We start from the raw sequence: 18,650 nt of genomic DNA on the forward strand, positions 1-18,650 counted from the left end.
ATGGTGTCCAACCATATATAGAGAAACATATCTGCACAAATACACTGTCACATCCAAAGTTCAAAAGGGCAACACTTTTAAAATTAAAGGAAATCCCATCCTTAAGTCACCAAATTGTGCCTATGTACAGCAACTCATAGGGTACTGAAAAAGCAGCAGAATTGCCAACTCTTGTGATTTTATTACAAGTATCTCATATACACATACATGTACATATATACACATACACACACACAAAATGTTTCTACACCTCCTGACTTATACCAGCAAATTCATGAATTTTGTCCTTAGTCAAAGTGGTCACCATTTCCCATTACTTTCAATAAGACTGAAGCAAGGCTACCTTCAGGACAGATGACCATCATTTCCTTACATCCTACATCAGCTAATTTTACATTCATTTTGAAATGTGGCATTGCTAGGCAATGCTACTAATCTTCATTATCACAAGAATGACACATTGAAGACTTACTATAGAAATTTTTCACCCTGATTCTCCCCTCACTTCCCCATTCCTTACTAAGTGAATAGTTCCATGTTCCCAGATCTCTCGTTCTCAGGTCTAATTTACTGGCTCTTATTATAAGGGTTAACAAAAGATCCCTTAAATTACTTTGGGAGGACATAGCTCGTGCTAGGAGATTTAATGCCCTTTTTTGCAAGCAATAGTGGCAGGTTACCAGTATACGTCTTACTCTGCAATGCATAGATATCTAATGCCAGACATTAAATTGCTCAACGGCAAGTTTTAAATCATCCTGCTGGGGAATCTGTAGGGAGACAGACCAGTCTTTCTGCAGAGTGAGATCAATATGCTGTGGAGACATGTTGGCCAGGAATCTCCCTTTCATCTAGATATACAAGGTGAAACGCCAAGTGCCAGTTTAGTTGCTATTCTTATGGGAATGGGCAACTTTTAGAGTCAAATGAGGAGTAAATTTAGGGGGTTACAGATTTTTAAAATGTCAAAGATTTAGCATGGGAGTTAAAAGGTTGGATGGAGTCAGTGAAATGAAGTAATCATACTTAGTGTGAGGTGGAAAATGTCAGAACTTTACAATAATGATGTAGATCTAGTTTATAACCTCCTCCTACCTACAGCTGAGAGTCAGTCAAAGTGTATTTCTATTAGCTGACACCCCATTTCATAAATATGCGCCAGGGTGAGTAGACAATCAGTTTTCCCACACACACATTTAAGAGTCCCCAATTGTTCCTCTCCTTTTGTCTTCTTCTGTGCAAGCAGGAGCTCTTCCCCACGTTCAGATAGACTCCTACAATTTTGCAAGGGGTGGGGCTATCTGGGGCATCAGTGATTGTTTGAAGAGACTGCAGCAGTACTCTGAGCAGAGGTAGAGAGAAAGGCGCTTCTGTGCCTTCTCTGCCACTCAAAAAAGAGAGGTGGGATTATTAACAACGCCTCTCCAGGTTTAGTGGCAAGGCTAGCAGGTTTTAATTAGGCTCTAATGCTGCTCCAGTGATACCGGCATTTTAAAATGTCAGACTCTTCCTTTTATTTATTTTTTTAAACTTAAAATAAAGGTCTGAAAGCCTTCTCCTCTCTTTGCTACTTTCACGAGCCAGAGTATACATAATTAAAAAAAAAAAAAGAGTTTGGCTCTGTTAGTCTTGAAAGACAGATTTTGCCACCCAGACCAATAGAAGACATTCCAATAATTAACTTTGTATATAACTATACCCCACAAGGGTTTACTCGCTTTGTATTTGACTGCCATACAAGTGTGTCTGCACTCTCTGGGGATTGTTCTCTGAGATTGAGGAATTTGCCCACCTCAGTCTGCAGATAAGACTCTAAACGTGCTTCCACAGATTTCCCTCCTCCCAGTCAATCTTCAATTCTTGGGGAGGTTCTTGTCCTACCCCTCCAGACTGTTCCAGGTTTATAGTTAGGTGGCACAGTTGTTCCTGCCTAGCCCCTCTGTCTCCCTTCTTTGGATGGTAGAGGAGGCAGCCAGTGTTCCTTTCTCTCTGATCAGGCTCAAGCGCAACTAAGTCTGAAAAAAAATGTGTTTCATGATGGACACCTCATTACCAGGACAATCTAGAGAACTAGAAGGAATTCAGAGAAATTTTTAAAAAATAGGAGATTGATGAGATTTATTTAAAAGGAAAAAGTTAAATACTTACAGCTTGACATGCTCAAGGGGGACAGGATTAAAGCTGGGTGAAATTTTTTCACCAAAACATTTTTTTGGTGAAAATGCAGATTTGGTGACACAAACATTTAGCAAATTCATGTTGATTTTGCCAAATTGCTTCACCCAAATAAAATAAAATAAATTAATTCCAAATGGAAATATTTAAAAAAAATTATTTGAAACAACTTTTTTGAAAAAATCCTTTACTTTTATGTAATTTAAATAAAAAAGATTAAAAAGTGCTCGTAGTAGTAATAAAGTGTTTCACTTCGGGTCTAACAAAACGTTTGACCCAAAATGACTTTTTTAAGCTTTTCAATTTGCTGAAAAAATTATTTTCTGTTCAACTTGATTTTTTTCCCAATTTTTGAACACTGCTAATGAACAGAAAACTATGTTATTTGCACAGCTCTAGATAAAATAGCTGCCTTTAAACAAAACATTTCACATCTAGATGTCTGAGAGTCTTAATCCCAAACACTGAACAGCAAATGTGTGCCCAGGACCAAGATCAGACATTTGGATTCCAAATAGTGGATGTGCTACCTTCACCTACAACATGCTATATCCCTGAACACAGCTCTAATCCTACCCTAAGTGACCTATCCTGCTTCTATTACACCCACTTTTCAGAATCCCATCACATGATCCATGAGGTCTGGGCTGTAACATATACTGATAGACACATGCTCAGAGCTCATAATATGTGACTGTAACATGTGGTCTATTAATGGCACATTACAAAAATATAGTTGAATTATCTTACTTTATTTCTTCCAAGTTTGTTAGTTTGTTAATTTAAAATCGAGCCAAATTCTAATGTTCATGGAGTTGCACAGACATAACGAGCGCCGAATTTGGCGCCAATTGTTTGCAAGCTTATGATACTTTTTCATCTCTGAAAAGATTATACCTGCCAAGGTTGAATATCAAAACAAAGCCATTTTTAGTTATGAAATGCAGAACAAAAGTATTTTAAAGTACAAAACATGCTTTTTAAAAAAAAAAGATGTGTGTAAATAAAAAATGGCTAAATGGGTCTTGTTTAGACTTTAAAAAAAAAATCACTCTTAGGCTGAGACCCAGCATAAGAAATTTCAGCCTAAAGGGAACATTTCTGAGAATATTATAAACAACTCAGAGTGATTTAGAATGGAATGCCCATCTTACCCTTGACTAAAGTGGTGCTACCAAACACAGTGCTATTAAGAAAATCCCAGTAGTACTAATGACAGAAATATGCTTTAAGTGTAAATTTCAGGTGCATTTTTCTTTTTATTGCTACTGTATTCAGCAGTGTCTTGTAGAATTTTCTCTGTGACTGGTATTTTCCATTTCTGCTTTATTTCATCTGACACAACTGAGTAGAAGCAGTTGAAAACTTCAGAAAAATGAATTTGTTCTTAAGTTTGCGCCATTTTTCTTTGTTTTTTCTCATCTGGTAGCTGAGAAATACCAAGACTAGACACTGCTGTGTTTATCTTTTTCATATAAATGCCTGGCAAACCAATATACAAGCTGCAATCCAGACTGGAAAGTATTTAACATAAAGAATTACTGACTGCTTTCTTTAAACACACACATTTTTGGCACATCTGTAGCATAAGGGTGCACCTTAGAAAAAAACCCATTTATGAAAGGTCTTTGGGTAAGTTATTGCATTAACAATTTGACTCACATTTACAGAGATTGGATGAGGAATTTCTACTATAAGAAGTTATCACTCCCCCTTGTTTTCCCTACTGAAGACCAAGAACCTTACAACTAGGCCAGAAATGCTGCTCACAGTGTAATCTTGTTAAACAAAGAAAATCTTTTGGGGCTCAAACAGAAGAACGGGGTACAATTCTTACAAATATGATAACCGTCAAACTGCTTTCCTTTTTGCAGCAGCCTGGCAATTATTTCCCCAACAACAGAATTATATTGCAACAGTCAAGGAAAAAAAAAAGGGGGGGACCTTATCAGACCTGTCACATAAATGTTTACAGACAATACCTTGCTCTTTGATTTTAGTTACAGAAAATAAATAACTTGATTCACCAAACATAGATATACAGAAGCAACCACTGTGATTTCAAAACACAGTGCATGAAATTCTGACCCTACTGAAGTTAATTAAAGTTTTGCCATTGACTTCAAGGGGGGCAGGATGTCACCATTAAAATATTAGCACGAGATACCTAGCATGCAATCTAGGCACCAATCTTTTAGGTATAAATAACATCAGTGGCATCTGATATCACCACAAAGCAAATCAATGTATTTCAGATTTAGAGTGTTTCCACATTGAATTAAAAGCTAAAGTATGTACTCTCAGGAAAGTATTCATTTGGTAATAATTTAAGTCATGGAACCATAGAGATGTAGAGTCCTGGGGACACGCTATGGAAACAAAAGACCAGATCCTCAAATCGAACAGCCTTGATGTCAGTTTACACCAACTGTAGATATGTCCCTACATTTTAATCTTACTGCAGTTTAGAGAGAATAGGGAATACTATGGAGTGTTACACTCTCAGCCACTCTAAGGCCTTGCCCAGGTTATTCTCCATTTTACTCTTCCAGTACAAAGAGGCCTTCAATTCCCAACATTCCTGAAGAAGAAGAGCTGGACATGGCTACAACAACAGGTCAAGAAAACCATTCTGTCATTTGGCTGGAGGCACCTCAGAGAACATATTTTTACTATGGCTAGTTAGAAAATTTCCATTGACACTGTTTGATGGAAAAATATTAGTTTTCAGCAAAATTAGAGTTTTCACAAAAAGTATGTGCTTTCCATGGAAAATTTGATTGCTCATCAAAAATTTGGCCAAAATCAAAAATAGATAGATTCTGAAATGCCACTGCGGTGCCTCATAGGAGTTGTAATTTGGGTCACTCACTCTCTTCTATAATCTCCCATGATGCATCATGGCCATGCAAAAGCCATGATGCATCACCTCCCTTCTCACCAAGATGTGAGACAATGGTAATCTGACTAGGAAGTCCACCTTATGGAGGCGAATGGAAGCATGAGACACCTGACCTACAACTCTCATGAGGAACTGCAAATGACATTTCAGAATCTATATATTTTGATTTTCTGTTGAAATATTTCAGGTTTCTCATGTTTTGCTGAAAATGATATTTTTCAACAGAAAAAGCTCACATTTCTGACCAGCTCTGTAAATTATTTCTTTTCCTCTAAGATTATGCCTGTTGTCTCTATAGCAGGTCCTGCTGGGGTGCGATTAGTTAACAGTTATATAGTTAGATGCAAATCACTATAATTAAGTAGTATTAATTATGATTAACCTTGATACCCTGGGGATGGAAAGAGCAAGCCAGGACCTCCAAAATTCTCAATCCATGCTGACAGAACATTACAAAAAAAACTTTGAGTCAGTTCAGCATGATGTTCTATTTTCTGTATTCCACATTCCTCATATCATAATGGAAAAAAATTCATAAAAGTGGGTCTTTGTTTCTTAGATGTTTGTCTGCCTTGGATTAATTCCCCCCACCCTGGGAAGTCATGGAGCTCTTTTTTTTCAGATCATCATAATCTCCACACCAACTATATATGATGCCAAATATCAGGGATAATGATTTAGAGTAGGGTAATAAGAAACCCAAGCAAGTGAACACTTAATGGTCCTGTTTTCATTACAACTTCTCCTGTACCTCAAAATATGTGGAGAAACAAAGCAAACAAACATTTGTATGACTAGCAGAAAATCTAAAAAGTGTTTTCAACATTTTCCATTTCCATAGAGTCAAAATGTATCTTCCCCATTTTTTGTTGTTTTTTTTTTTAATACTAAAGGAAACAATATGTATAGTGAGAAGAGTTCTCACCGTTTTAAGGAAAATAACCCAATAATCTGAAAAAGAAAAAATGTTTTTAAAAAGAATTTTATAAAAAATACTTGGAAACACAAGATAAACTTTTGGCAACTATATCCCAGCATGGGAAACTGGAGACAGAATGAACTTGGGCTGAAGTTAAATACTAAAGAGAGAGATTTAAGTATATGAAATCATTTCAGACAGGCAGTACAATGAAGTGCACCTCCATCCAGTAAATACCTGCACTGTGTTAATATTTGCTCCATAAACTTGCAATAGAATCAGAATCCAGTCTTTGTTTTCTTAATTGTGAAAAAGGCATTCACTCTAAAATATTTTCCCCTTTACTTAAAAATCAATAATTTGACTTAGCTACCTGATTTTCTAGGTGCTCGATCCCTACAGTTTCCATTGACATTAGCCACTCAGTAATCTAATTTCAGTGGGAATTGTGCATGCTCAGCCTAAACATGAGCTTACATGACAAATTTTGCTAATGTGAGTAATTTCATTAACTTCACGTGGAAATCATTGGGATTACTTGTATGTATAAAGTTATGCATGTCTATAAACATTTGCTGTTTTGGGGCCTACATCTGTAAAATTTCATTTTATTTTGACATTTATTAAATCTTAGCAACATTCTTATGTTCACCGAGTTACCAAAAATGATAACTATATACAGCATACAATAGACTTCGTAGCTCCTCTAACGTAAGATGTAATCCACTTCTAAGTGGGTGTTAGAATGACTGGACAAGCTCCCGCTTATGTGACAGCCACCATCTTAGCCAACATACTAGCTTGAGCTAAAGAGCCAAGATTTCCTAACTGAGAGCTGTAACAGACCTACATCATCTGTGGATCGGCACAAAGGGGCACCTGTTATACACACAAACCAGAGGGTTACACAAGACACAAGCAGTTATGCCACTTTTTTTAAAGTGATCATGCCTTATTTCTATCATGGTGCAAGAAAGCTCAAAAAAGTAGAGTTTGGGTATTTTGTTTGTTTTGGTTCTCTTTGTGGGATGACCTTGCTAGATTTTTGTCTCCCCCTGCCAAAATAGGTCAAATATTTTAGGATATCATCTCTGGATACCGGGCCCTGTCTATGACTCACTATAACATATGAAGGAAAAACCTCTCAATGACTTTCAGGACTTAAATGAACAACATTTCATTGTCTGGATTAATAGTGAGGTATCAATTACATGCTCTAATGCATAATTCATGGTCATGTGGAAAAAGACAGAAAAAGTTTAGTGCAATCTGAAATTTTTAGTCATTAGTAGACTTCAAGACTGTTAGGACGTATTTATAAAAAAACAATATTTCCTTAAAAGTTTGTATCAGAAGCTATTTGAAAGACATTAGATGTATTTTTATGCCCACGTTGATTTTTTCCCCTGAGATACTGCTCCTAATAATACTCTTTTAGAAAGAATATTAACAGTCATTGTAAAAATGAAGACACCTACTTTTCTTGCAAAATAAGTTTGTTTTCCTTCTTCCAGAGATCTTTGAAGTCAGAACTGAATTCATGCCAAATACTGAAGAAAGCATGAGGTGACACTTCCTTCTCTCCCATTTTTGGTTTCATACAGAAATAGGCTGCAGTTTCCAAAAAGCTGTCAAAGACAACAAAACCACCAAGTATTTTATTATCTATTGATATAAAATTTTCTTTCTGCATCCAAAACCTGGCATAATACACAATCGCTATTGGTAATAGGAGTGAAATATATAGATTATCTAGCTCTGATGTTTTCCTGTACATATTCTGTTATAATATATTTCCTCAGCAAGGGTTGTGGTTTGATATTTAATCACACACACGGTTTTTAACGAAAGCATTGTCCACTTTAAAGCCAAGAAAGAATGTACTGTCTTCAGGGCCCAGCAAAGCCAGACCTCAACTCCTTTCCTCACATTGCATTTTTATTGTATTTGAAACCATTTTCAAAACAGAGCTGAAATCTAAAGCAGTTCTAAACAGTCTTTCACTATGACACAATACAATAGACAATCTAGGTGGAACAGTCCATAGAAAGGTGGTGGTAAAAGAATTCTTTTCTACTCTAGACGACAGTAAAACCGGTAGCAACAGTCATGCTAAAAAATAGTTATCAATCATGATTCTGACATAACTGTTTGACACCCATTTCTGAACATAGATACTGCTAGCACAGATGACAAAGTAGCGTACGTAGAGCTGAAGTGCAAGCAAGAATTGCTCGTGAAGGATACAGAAGGCTACACACACCAAGATTTAGCACAATGGCTGTGATTTCAATGAAATGTAACCCCCCCCATAATTAGAGCTTCTCTCCCTTAGTTCCAAATTTTAAAAAATGGTCCCAAGTGGGAAAACAAACAAACAAACAAAAACCCTATGAATTTCAATTCAAAAGGATAAAGTTATCTCTAGAAATGGTTGTATAATAATTTTATTGAAATCTCATCCAATTTTATTTGTAATTAAAATGCTAACATGTTCAAAATTCAAAATATTCTTCATACAATTATTACATCAAAATATGAGAATTTACATTTTCACTTGTTTCTATGAAAAAATGGCCAGTTTGTGAAAAAAATGTTGTGGACAGCAAATTGGCTCAGTTGTTAGTGCACATGCCAGCCAGCTAATCAAAAGCATATGCAGACTGATGGGCATTACAGGATGGCATGGGAATCTTCAAGCACCTTTTGAGTCAGTAGCCATTTTTGAATAAGCTACTTAAAGACCATTCTGTGTTTTGCAAAACACAGAAAAATCAGAAGCTGAAAAAAAGAAGAGGCTCTGTTCTGACAAACACCCAGGCAAAGAGGCTCCAACAAATGACACAGAGATATCAGACCCAATTATAGCATGAAACAAGGGAACCCTAGTAGCAAAAGGACTGATCTGCAAAAAAACATCATCAAGCTGACTAGAAGATGAACATCACAAGAGAATGAAAAACAGTCATCTCAAGTAATATGTTTAAATTTGAGGTAACGAGCTATAATCCCTCTACATGAAACTATCTCATCAAACAGGGAGCCAGGCCAGAATGAAATTCCAACAAATACGTGTTTGAGTTTGATAAATGGTACTAACATTTACAGAAGACATGAAGGCTTTCATTAACAATCCATGGGATCAAAGGGAGTTAGTGAGGCTTTTCCTCTGATCATTGCTAATCTTGCTGGGAACCACCAGTATAGCCAATTCAGCCATATATCCATGTTTAACTCTGGCTAATGGCATTCCTTCTTCCAGTCAGTTACAGCAAAATGCAAGTCCCCAGCCAGATTGATCACCTCCCCTGGCAACCAATTTGAGGGAAGGGGAAATTAAGCTGCTTCTAAAATGTGAAAGACCAGAAGCTTGGCAGATTGTTTGTTAATGTGCCACCTTTCTAACACCTGTCTGTGCAAATGGAGAAGAGACAACCTGAAACACAGTTGGGCCTAAAAGCAGGAAGCCTCAGGAATCTAGCTAGTTATCCTGGTAGCACAGGTGAAACAAATCCAAGGTAATCATTCCAACTTTTTCAGTCAGAGGTATGTTGATGTTCTCCTTATTGTATCTTGAAGGAGAAGGTGGCAGGATTCAGATATGAAAAGCAAAAGATCAGGACAAAGCAAGGGAGAAGTGACCCTAGAGCCCCAGAAATTTGGGAAGGAGTAACTTGTTTACGTTAGTATACTCTGTGAATATCAGATTTTTGAAATCCATAAGATTACAGTTTACATATGTTAAAATAGAGAGACCTCAAAGCTGACTCTGGAGGGGTCATTGAGCTTATGTCTCAATTACAAAAAGGGATTTAGACAAAATCTAAACTGCCTGTGTCTTGTGTAACCCTCTGGTTATACACACAAACCAGAGGGTTACAAGACAAAGTCGCAAATAAATCCATGAGGTTAGGAGTGGATATTGCCATTTCAGACCACATTACTGAGCTACACAACAGATACCTTCTGCATTGCATTTCAGCAGGGCAACTCATCCAAGTGCTTTGTTGGTTCTTTAACAAACCTTGAAGCAAAACACATTCCAGTAGTGCTTATAGCTACATGTGCAGCATGTGTATGGTGGTCAGAGTACGGGATTGGGACTCAAGACCCCTGGGTTCTATTTCCAACTGTGTTTGTAATTGAGACATAAGTCACATAAGCTCCCTGTGCCTCACCCAACCTATCTGTGAAATGGGTATACTTACTACTCCAAAGAGATGTTGTGAAACTTGCTTAATGTTCATAAAGCACTATGAGTTCATCAGATGAAAGGTGCCCAAGTCCCCCATACTAGTAAGTCATGTTTCAAAACAATACAAAATCTGTGTGTCAGAGAAGGTGGGAGAGGAGAGGGTTAGGGTTATTTTCAAGGATTAATAGAGGTACAGGAGGTCAGTGGCTTTGTTCCAGTCAGCATGACTTTTCAAGCCTGATTAAAAATAAGGCATTGATGTTCACACTGCTGCCTTATCCAGACAGGGCAAAGGGCAAATATCTGTTAAAAGGATTTTAAATAGGTTTCCATATTCCCCACACTGGCCCCAAAGAACATTTAAATATCTTTAAATCTGCTAAATCTGTGAAGGTGGTGGTTTCTGAGAAAATAAATAAGGAAGTTAGATTAGGGAAGGTGGTTAGCTGCCCTCCTCCCCCAATCTTCCCTTCCCCAATCTAGTCTCTAAAAACTTAATTGTTTCATTTCCAGGCACATTTCAGAAAAACATCCTAGACATTGCTACATGCTACTTATTTTACACCTATGCTATTGTGCATTTTTCTATAGATATTCGACTACATAAACAACTAAACCTAACAATCAGCATTATTAGAAAAACCTGACAATCACATCTTTAAACCTACTCACCACCAGCATGTCTACCTACGGGGTCAAATCAATTAGAAATATTTTGAGAGCAAGCCATAGATTGCTTTATGTTTTTGTTCTCCAGTTAACACACTACAGCAGCTCACAATGATTCAAATTCAGGTCTGCCATGTGTCATACGTTGACTGGACAACTATCCATTCATCTGACCAATTTATTAAAACCAACAAAATGTGTGTGTATAGAGATCTCTGCCTTAATTTGTGGATGATATGAGAGTGCCTATTGCTGAAGGAAGAGGCATGGAGGAACAAACCGACAAATTGGCACTTTTAAGAAATTAATTATAATCAGTGCTACTCAGCAATGAAGAAACAGCTGCAGAGTCTCCTCAAAAGGGGCTACCCAGGCTCCAGCAGCCAACAAATAAAGATATCTGTAGGTCCAGAGACAGTCTGAATTTCACTTGCAGTGACATTATTCCTGGCTGACCTTACTGAGAGATGGTTAACCCACACCTCTCTCTCTCTATCTACATCCCAGTTCCAAACACAAAACACCTGCAGGCACATCATAGCAGCAGTGATCAATCTAAACATGGATTTCAGAGCATGAAGATGATTCGAGATTGTTTAACAACAAATGAAGGATTTCATCTGCAGCTATACTTGGATGCTCCTGATACCTCAGGTTTTGGAGTCTAAACGGTCAGCTGTTGTTGTTATGCCCTAAAGTTGCTCCTCACTTAAGTACATTTGAGTTTAATTAATTGACATTACCTCATGGGATTTTCTCCCAGGGTAGTAGTTGTGAGGCTTTTGGGTTCCAGAAGTATTCCCTGATTCAGATAGTAGGTTTACCTACTTCATAAAGTACATGCTATCCAGTGATTAAAGTCGCAAGTAAAACAGCTAATAACTAAGGTCGAGTAAGGAGAAGCGTAGGTGTGTTTGCAGAGGGAGAAGAACAGCTAGATGTAATCAACAAGACAGTATACAAGTGCATGCAACTTATTGCTCTATTTAAATTCGACATGAGTTGTATTATATTAAGGCCCAACTTGTGTAGCGAGGCTTTATAAGTCCGTTATAAGGGCAAAAATTGGCCCTTTGGTTTTAAGGTGAGACATGAAAACAAGAGTACAGTATATAGCTAACGGTTAGTAGTGCTCTCTGGAAAGTTAGTCATATGAATTGTCATTATTAAGCCCTCTCAGCATCATTTTGTTTAGAGGCAAAAACAATGACTAATATTCTGTTGTCTCCTGTATAGAATATACAGCTTGTATAGGATAAACACGTCAGTAAGAACAGGTAGCCATGGAAACTCCATCTATCTGATCAAGGTTGGGCTTATGATTTGGAGGGCTCTCAGCAGCTCTAGCAGGTGGAATTAAGCCTCTTTCCTCTTGGGTCCAGCTTCAAAAAGAGATAAAAGGGGCCGGCTTCCTAGTTTCTGAGATAGAAGACTGGGAGAATCAGGATCCCAAACAATCACTTGGACAAGTTGGTATATTTCATTCAGGTTCCCTTTTTATTGTGGTTTCAAGGTTATGAGTGCATTTTCATACCCTGTTTTTACACATTTCCACCTATTGCCATCCTTGTCTTGCATAATGAAAAGTGGGGAAATTTGATTGTAAACACAAGTATAGGGGGAAAAAAAATCAAGCATTCAAAATTTTATAAGCAAATTTTGTTTTGTTAGGCAGAAAACAGTATTATTGTATTAAAAACAAAGCCAAGTTAACATACCACTTTAAATTAACTGCCAGGAATCATCAATCTTTCCTTGCTTTTGCCGATTTATATTGTGTAACTATGGTTTTTGTAATTTTGTTCTTTAGAGAACAAACTAAGGTCTCAAATTTCTCCCCTGCCCCCCATAAAAAAATTTCCCAATGTTTTTCATCTAAATCATCTTCCTCATCTCCACCCCTTCCATCCCATAAATGTATACTGAATGCAAACAATGTTTTATTGCTCCAATAAACAAAAAATCAAACAACTTTGTATCGGGGGGGGGGGGTGCTTTGGAGGAATATCTTCACAGAGTACTCCTATGCCAGCCACCACCCAACATAAATCATAAAAGTGGAAGGCCAAGAAATTATATTATGGCATACTAGTATTTTGTGGTATTTTTCTATTCTTAATATAACAATGAACACTCATCATCCTTAATGCTTAATGATAACTGATAGTATCAAAAGCATAAATGAATAAATAACTGCACAACATACATATTTATAATTTATACTTTATGACTGTAGCAGATTTAGCAACACTTACAGATTCAGCAACTGTCAGAGAACATACATCAGAGGGGTAGCCGTGTTAGTCTGGATCTGTAAAAGCAGCAAAGAGTCCTGTGGCACCTTATAAATGAACAGACGTATTGGAGCATGAGCTTTCGTGGGTGAATTCCCACTTCGTCGGATGCATGCAGTGGGTATTCACCCACGAAAGCTCATGCTCCAATACGTCTGTTAGACTATAAGGTGCCACAGGACTCTTTGCTGCTTCTAGAGAACATACAGTGTAAGTGGCAGAGAATCGTTACATTCAAGATGCAACATTCAGAATTTAAGCTATTTTATAATAATTTCTTTGGAAAAGTTACAATTTGCAGGGGACTGATTGACTCAGGATGTTGCTAATGGATTATGCCTTTCATCTCTAGAATACCAATGCAAATGCAGCCCAGGCCAGTAATCTAATGCCTGAAGCCATCCAGTGGTTGTTGGCTTCCTCGGTCTAGTTCCCCACAGACAAAGCCCATTATACAAAATCTACAATCACGACTGGAACAAAGCAGCAATCTTGTTAGAACTCTCAGAGGCCAAAGAGTGAAGTGAAGTGAGCATGGAGACTAACCTACCTTTTCAACCCTAGAATTAGCCCCTTTAGCTCAGGATTGAGATATTTTGGTAGGGCACTTTGGGGAATCTTGCAGTGTCATTGCCTGTGCTGTACCTGGTCTATAAATAAGAACAGGATCTCTGAGTCCAGGGCTGTGAAAGTTTTCAAATTAAATAAAAGTAAGTTGTGAACAGAATGCTAATTTCTTTCTTTTTATTCAAGAGATGTTTTTTGATATTCTGTAACAGCTGTCAAAACCCTGGACCACAACCTTAGCCCTCCTTTTGGCTGTTTTGAACTACCCTGATGTAAAGGAATCCTCAGGCGATGAAACAATGACTTATCTGGCCTCTTTTTCCACAGTTTGATATTTGCAACTTAACAGTCACACAACTATCACTATTGTGCATGTCTGTTGAGTTACGTGGAAAAATGGTAAACTGTGTGCTTAACTGGCCATTTGTGGTACATTCATGTACATCCATCTTTGAAAGTCAGGAGAAGATGTATGTTAAGATTAAAATATGAGCTTCAATTATATTTAATAATCCCTTAGCCAGTTTAACTTGCACAAACAATGAGGTGCCTATTGACTCAGAATAGTAGTGGGTCTGATCCATAATCTGTTGGCTCATTGCAGCAAGCTAGACTTTTAAGTTCCAACTTTCCTCCAGCTGTTCTGCTAACATACCTTATCTTCTCAACCTAGTGCACTCAAATGCATGTCTACACTGAAAATAAATAAAAACCAAAGCAACTCATGATAGTGAAACTCAGAGCCACAGCCAACTGAGTTGGGCTCATGGGGCATATGCTACAGGGCTAAAAATAGCAATGTATGCTTCCCCACTTAGGCTGAAGCTCAGCTTCTGAGACACCTCTCCATCCCCCGAGTCTCAGCGCCTGGGCTCCAACCCAGCCCTGAATATCTTCACTGCTATTTTTCAGTTTTGTAGTGCAAGCCCGGTATGCCAGAATCAGTTGACTAGGCTCTGAGACTCACTGCTGCAGGGTTGGGTTTGGAGTTTTTTTATGCTGTGTAGACGTACCATAAGGCTACCATTTTTAAAGGAGTTGTGTGTGTGAGATGTGAGGTGACTTTCCACATAATAATTTTTGTTTTACTTTGAAGTAATTTATTTTATTGACCTAGGCCCAAGTTTTGAAAGATGCTCCATGCTGGTGAACCCCAATGTCTCTGTGGATACTGGATGTCTCTGCAGGATAAGGGACATCAATTTCTTTAAATATATAAGTAGAAAACTCCACATGTATCCTATCAGCTTCAATATACATACAACATTTAACACAGCTTTGGCTAATGCCTGGCATCCACTAAAGAATCTGGGTAACAGGGTTGAAAGATGCTCCATGCTGGTGAACCCCAATGTCTCTGTGGATACTGGATGTCTCTGCAGGATAAGGGACATCAATTTCTTTAAATATATAAGTAGAAAACTCCACATGTATCCTATCAGCTTCAATATACATACAACATTTAACACAGCTTTGGCTAATGCCTGGCATCCACTAAAGAATCTGGGTAACAGGGTTGGGGGTCCTAATGTTTGGTATAGTGAGGAGACAGCCCTTTTATCTCAGCCTCTTATCCCTCATGTTCTACCAGGGGAGGATGGTGAGGTCTCAGCAATGGGCTGGGGACCTGCCATGGAAGAAAAGGGGGCTGACAGCAGGTGGAAACAATTAAGGAAGGAATGACGACCTGCACTGTGCACGTTTTTGGTGGATATGTCCCAGATGAGTTAAATTAATAAAGTTGTGGCCTAATTAAACCACATTCCTTGCAATTGTCCAACTTCACTGGTGTGCCCAGGACATTGGGAGCTGGATCAGGATCTAACCCATAAGGTGGTTCTCACAGCAGAAGGGAAAAGGGTAATGCCTGCAGGGACATATCTACTCTTCCTACTCTATTTTCTTCTCTTCCTGCTCCATATGGATGAGAAAATTATCTAAGTTATTCTTGTCTAAATTGTGATGAACTACAGAATAATCTAGCTAAACTTGCCAATTGGCATGTGATGGAAGATAACTTTCAAAGCATGTAAATGTAACCCACGCCCCTCCTGGCATGGAGACCACTTAGAGAGAGAGAGAGAGATAAAATGAGTCTTCTCCACAGCCTTAGCTAACAGCAAGTGGGCTTTTAGCTCATGCACTAGGTTCCAAAGGTCCCCAGTTCAATCCTGCCCACCAACAATCAGGGTTCGTTGGCATTACATAAGCACAAGGTGATGCATACTGCAAGAAAAATATGTCAAGTATCAGAGGGGTAGCCGTGTTAGTCTGGATCTGTAAAAGCAATAAAGAATCCTGTGGCACCTTATAGACTAACAGACGTTCTGCAGCATGAGCTTTCGTGGGTGAATACCCACTTCTTCAGATGCAAGTCTTCTAATTCAGCTGTTAATCTCTCAAGAAAACTAAATTTAAAGTAATGCACATTGGAAAAAAATAACCCCAACTATACATACAATATGATGGGGGCTAAGTTAGCTACAATGAATCAGGAAAAAGATCTCGGAGTCATCGTGGATAGTTCTCTGAAGATGTCCACACAGTGTGCAGAGGCGGTCAGAAAAGCAAACAGGATATTAGGAATCATTAAAAAGGGGATAGAGAATAAGAAGGAGAATATATTATTGCCATTATAGAAATCGATGGTATGCCCACATCTTGAATACTGCGTACAGATGTGGTCGCCTCATCTCAAAAAGATATACTGGCACTAGAAAAAGTTCAGAGAAGGGCAACTAAAATGATTAGGGGTTTGGAACGGGTCCCATATGAGGAGAGATTAAAGAGGCTAGGACTTTTCAGCTTGGAAAAGAGGAGACTAAGGGGGGATATGATAGAGGTATATAAAATCATGAGTGATGTGGAGAAACTAGATATGGAAAAGTTATTTACTTATTCCCATAATACAAGAACTATGGGTCACCAAATGAAATTAATGGGCAGCTGGTTTAAAACAAATAAAAGGAAGTTCTTCACACAGTGCACAGTCAACTTGTGGAACTTCTTGCCTGAGGAGGTTGTGAAGGCTAGGACTATAACAGCGTTTAAAAGAGAACTGGATACATTCATGGTGGTTAAGTCCATTAATGGCTATTAGTCAGGATGGGTAATTAATGGTGTCCCTAGCCTCTGTTTGTTAGAGCAGGGGCGGCTCTAGCCATTTCGCCGCCCCAAGCACGGTGGCATGCCGCGGGGGGGTGCTCTGCCGGTCGCTGGTCCCGCGGCTCCGGTGGACCTCCCGCAGGCGTGCCTGCGGATGCTCCACCGAAGCCGCGGGACCAGCGGACCCTCCGCAGGCACGCCTGTGGGAGGTCCACCAGAGCCGCCTGCTGCCCTCCCGGCAACTGGCAGAGCACCCCCTGTGGCTTGGCGTGCTGGGGCCTGGAGCCGCCCCTGTGTCAGAGGGTAGAGATGGATGGCAGGAGAGAGATCACCTGATAATTACCTGTTAGGTTCACTACCTCTGTGGCACCTGGCATTGGCCACTGTCGGTAGGCAGGATACTGGGCTAGATGGACCTTTGGTCTGACCTAGTAAGGCCGTTCTTATGTTCTTATCTTGGCATCACTGTAGTGAAACCACTTTCTGAACATGCAATGGTTGTCAAAAAAGCAAACATGCTGGAACTAAGGATTTTAATTTCTGCAATTAGAGTGTTTTTTTGACTAGCTTCCTGATTTTTTAAAAAACACTTCCTTTTCTAAAAGCTTAGTGCCACAGTGCTAATTTTCAATATGATTCTTACCTCAAAGATATTGACCTTAATTATATTGGTGTCACTATTACTTAGTAGCACCACTGTAATTGCTTCTTGAACTAACTCCTGTATCTCATTTACCGTAGAGCTAAGAACAGACCCTCCTTATGAGCCTTAGAACTAGCTATTCCAAGAAGCAACAATTTTTGATGGCATACAATTGGTACTTCTAAGCCTTGTCCCAGAGTGACATTTGATATATGTTTGTGTTAGCACTTGAAGTCCCCTAATGAAATTAAAAGGCAATACATTTAAAACTGACAACAGGAAATAAAAAAAAAAAGGAAAAAAAACCCAAACCCACAACATAATACTTAAACATTAAAAAAACAGACATGTAAATAGATTAAAATTTTCAAAAATTAGATAAATATTTTATAAATGGACATACATTTTCATAGTTCTGCCTGGGTTCAGGAAGAAACTTTCCTTTATGGGAAATGTTATTCCCTAATTATCCATTATAGGGAATTTACATGGTCTGACACTTGCCTTTATCAGAGACAAGGCACTGGACTAGAATGATCATTGACCTCATGTGTGGCAGTTCCTAAGCTCATACATTACCTTTTTCCCCGCCCTTTTCCCACAAAGCATTTCCCTCCTGCTACAACTAATATATAGCTATGATGTATAAATTCCTACTGTATGTAACTCTCACCAGTAATATGAGACACCAAGTGAGGAGATCTAACAGGGAAGGAACCGACTGTCAATTAATGGAAGGTCACAAGGGTATGGGCGGCAGGGAAAAAAGTAGCAAAAGGGACCCAGAGAAGAAAGAAAGAGTCCAACCGTATTCTCTGATCTTTCAGTTTAATTTTATTTTTTCTGCTCGATCTCTCTCTCTCCACTCTCAGCCTTGCTACTGGGAGCTTTCAACACATATTTCAAGCATTAATTCTATTACATTTTAGCTTTGCAGATCACCTTTGAAGGAAATCCAAACCATTGTGTGGCAGGGAGCGGGGTGGGAGCAATGCTTAAGGTTTTAAAGGCTTACCAGTCTTAGGTGCTAAATTTATAGTATTGCTTTTCAACAGTACCATTCTACCATCAGGTTTGTTATTACTCAAGGTGTCATCAACCTGTCAGCACAAGAGCAGGTGCGAAGTATTGGTTCCTACCATATCTAATGCCATCAAAGCTGATGGAAGTTCTCTGCATGC

At 38.6% G+C, this 18,650-nt stretch overlaps 1 protein-coding gene across 3 annotated transcripts in view; it reads right to left on the reverse strand.

Moving 5' to 3' along the window:
* FMN2 (formin 2) overlaps positions 1-18,650 on the reverse strand; it is a 244,166-nt gene that overhangs the window by 20,564 nt on the left and 204,952 nt on the right. For 2 of the 3 annotated variants that reach the window (XM_039532225.1, XM_039532226.1), the window contains exon 17: positions 7,475-7,624. The exons of the other annotated variant lie outside the window; for it this stretch is intronic. In XM_039532225.1, coding sequence (XP_039388159.1) covers positions 7,475-7,624 — 150 coding nt within the window. The remainder of the gene's footprint in view (positions 1-7,474; positions 7,625-18,650) is intronic. 3 annotated transcript variants of the gene reach the window in all.

This window comes from Mauremys reevesii, linkage group 3 (genome assembly GCF_016161935.1).
Source record: "Mauremys reevesii isolate NIE-2019 linkage group 3, ASM1616193v1, whole genome shotgun sequence".
NCBI classification, from domain to species: domain Eukaryota; kingdom Metazoa; phylum Chordata; order Testudines; family Geoemydidae; genus Mauremys; species Mauremys reevesii.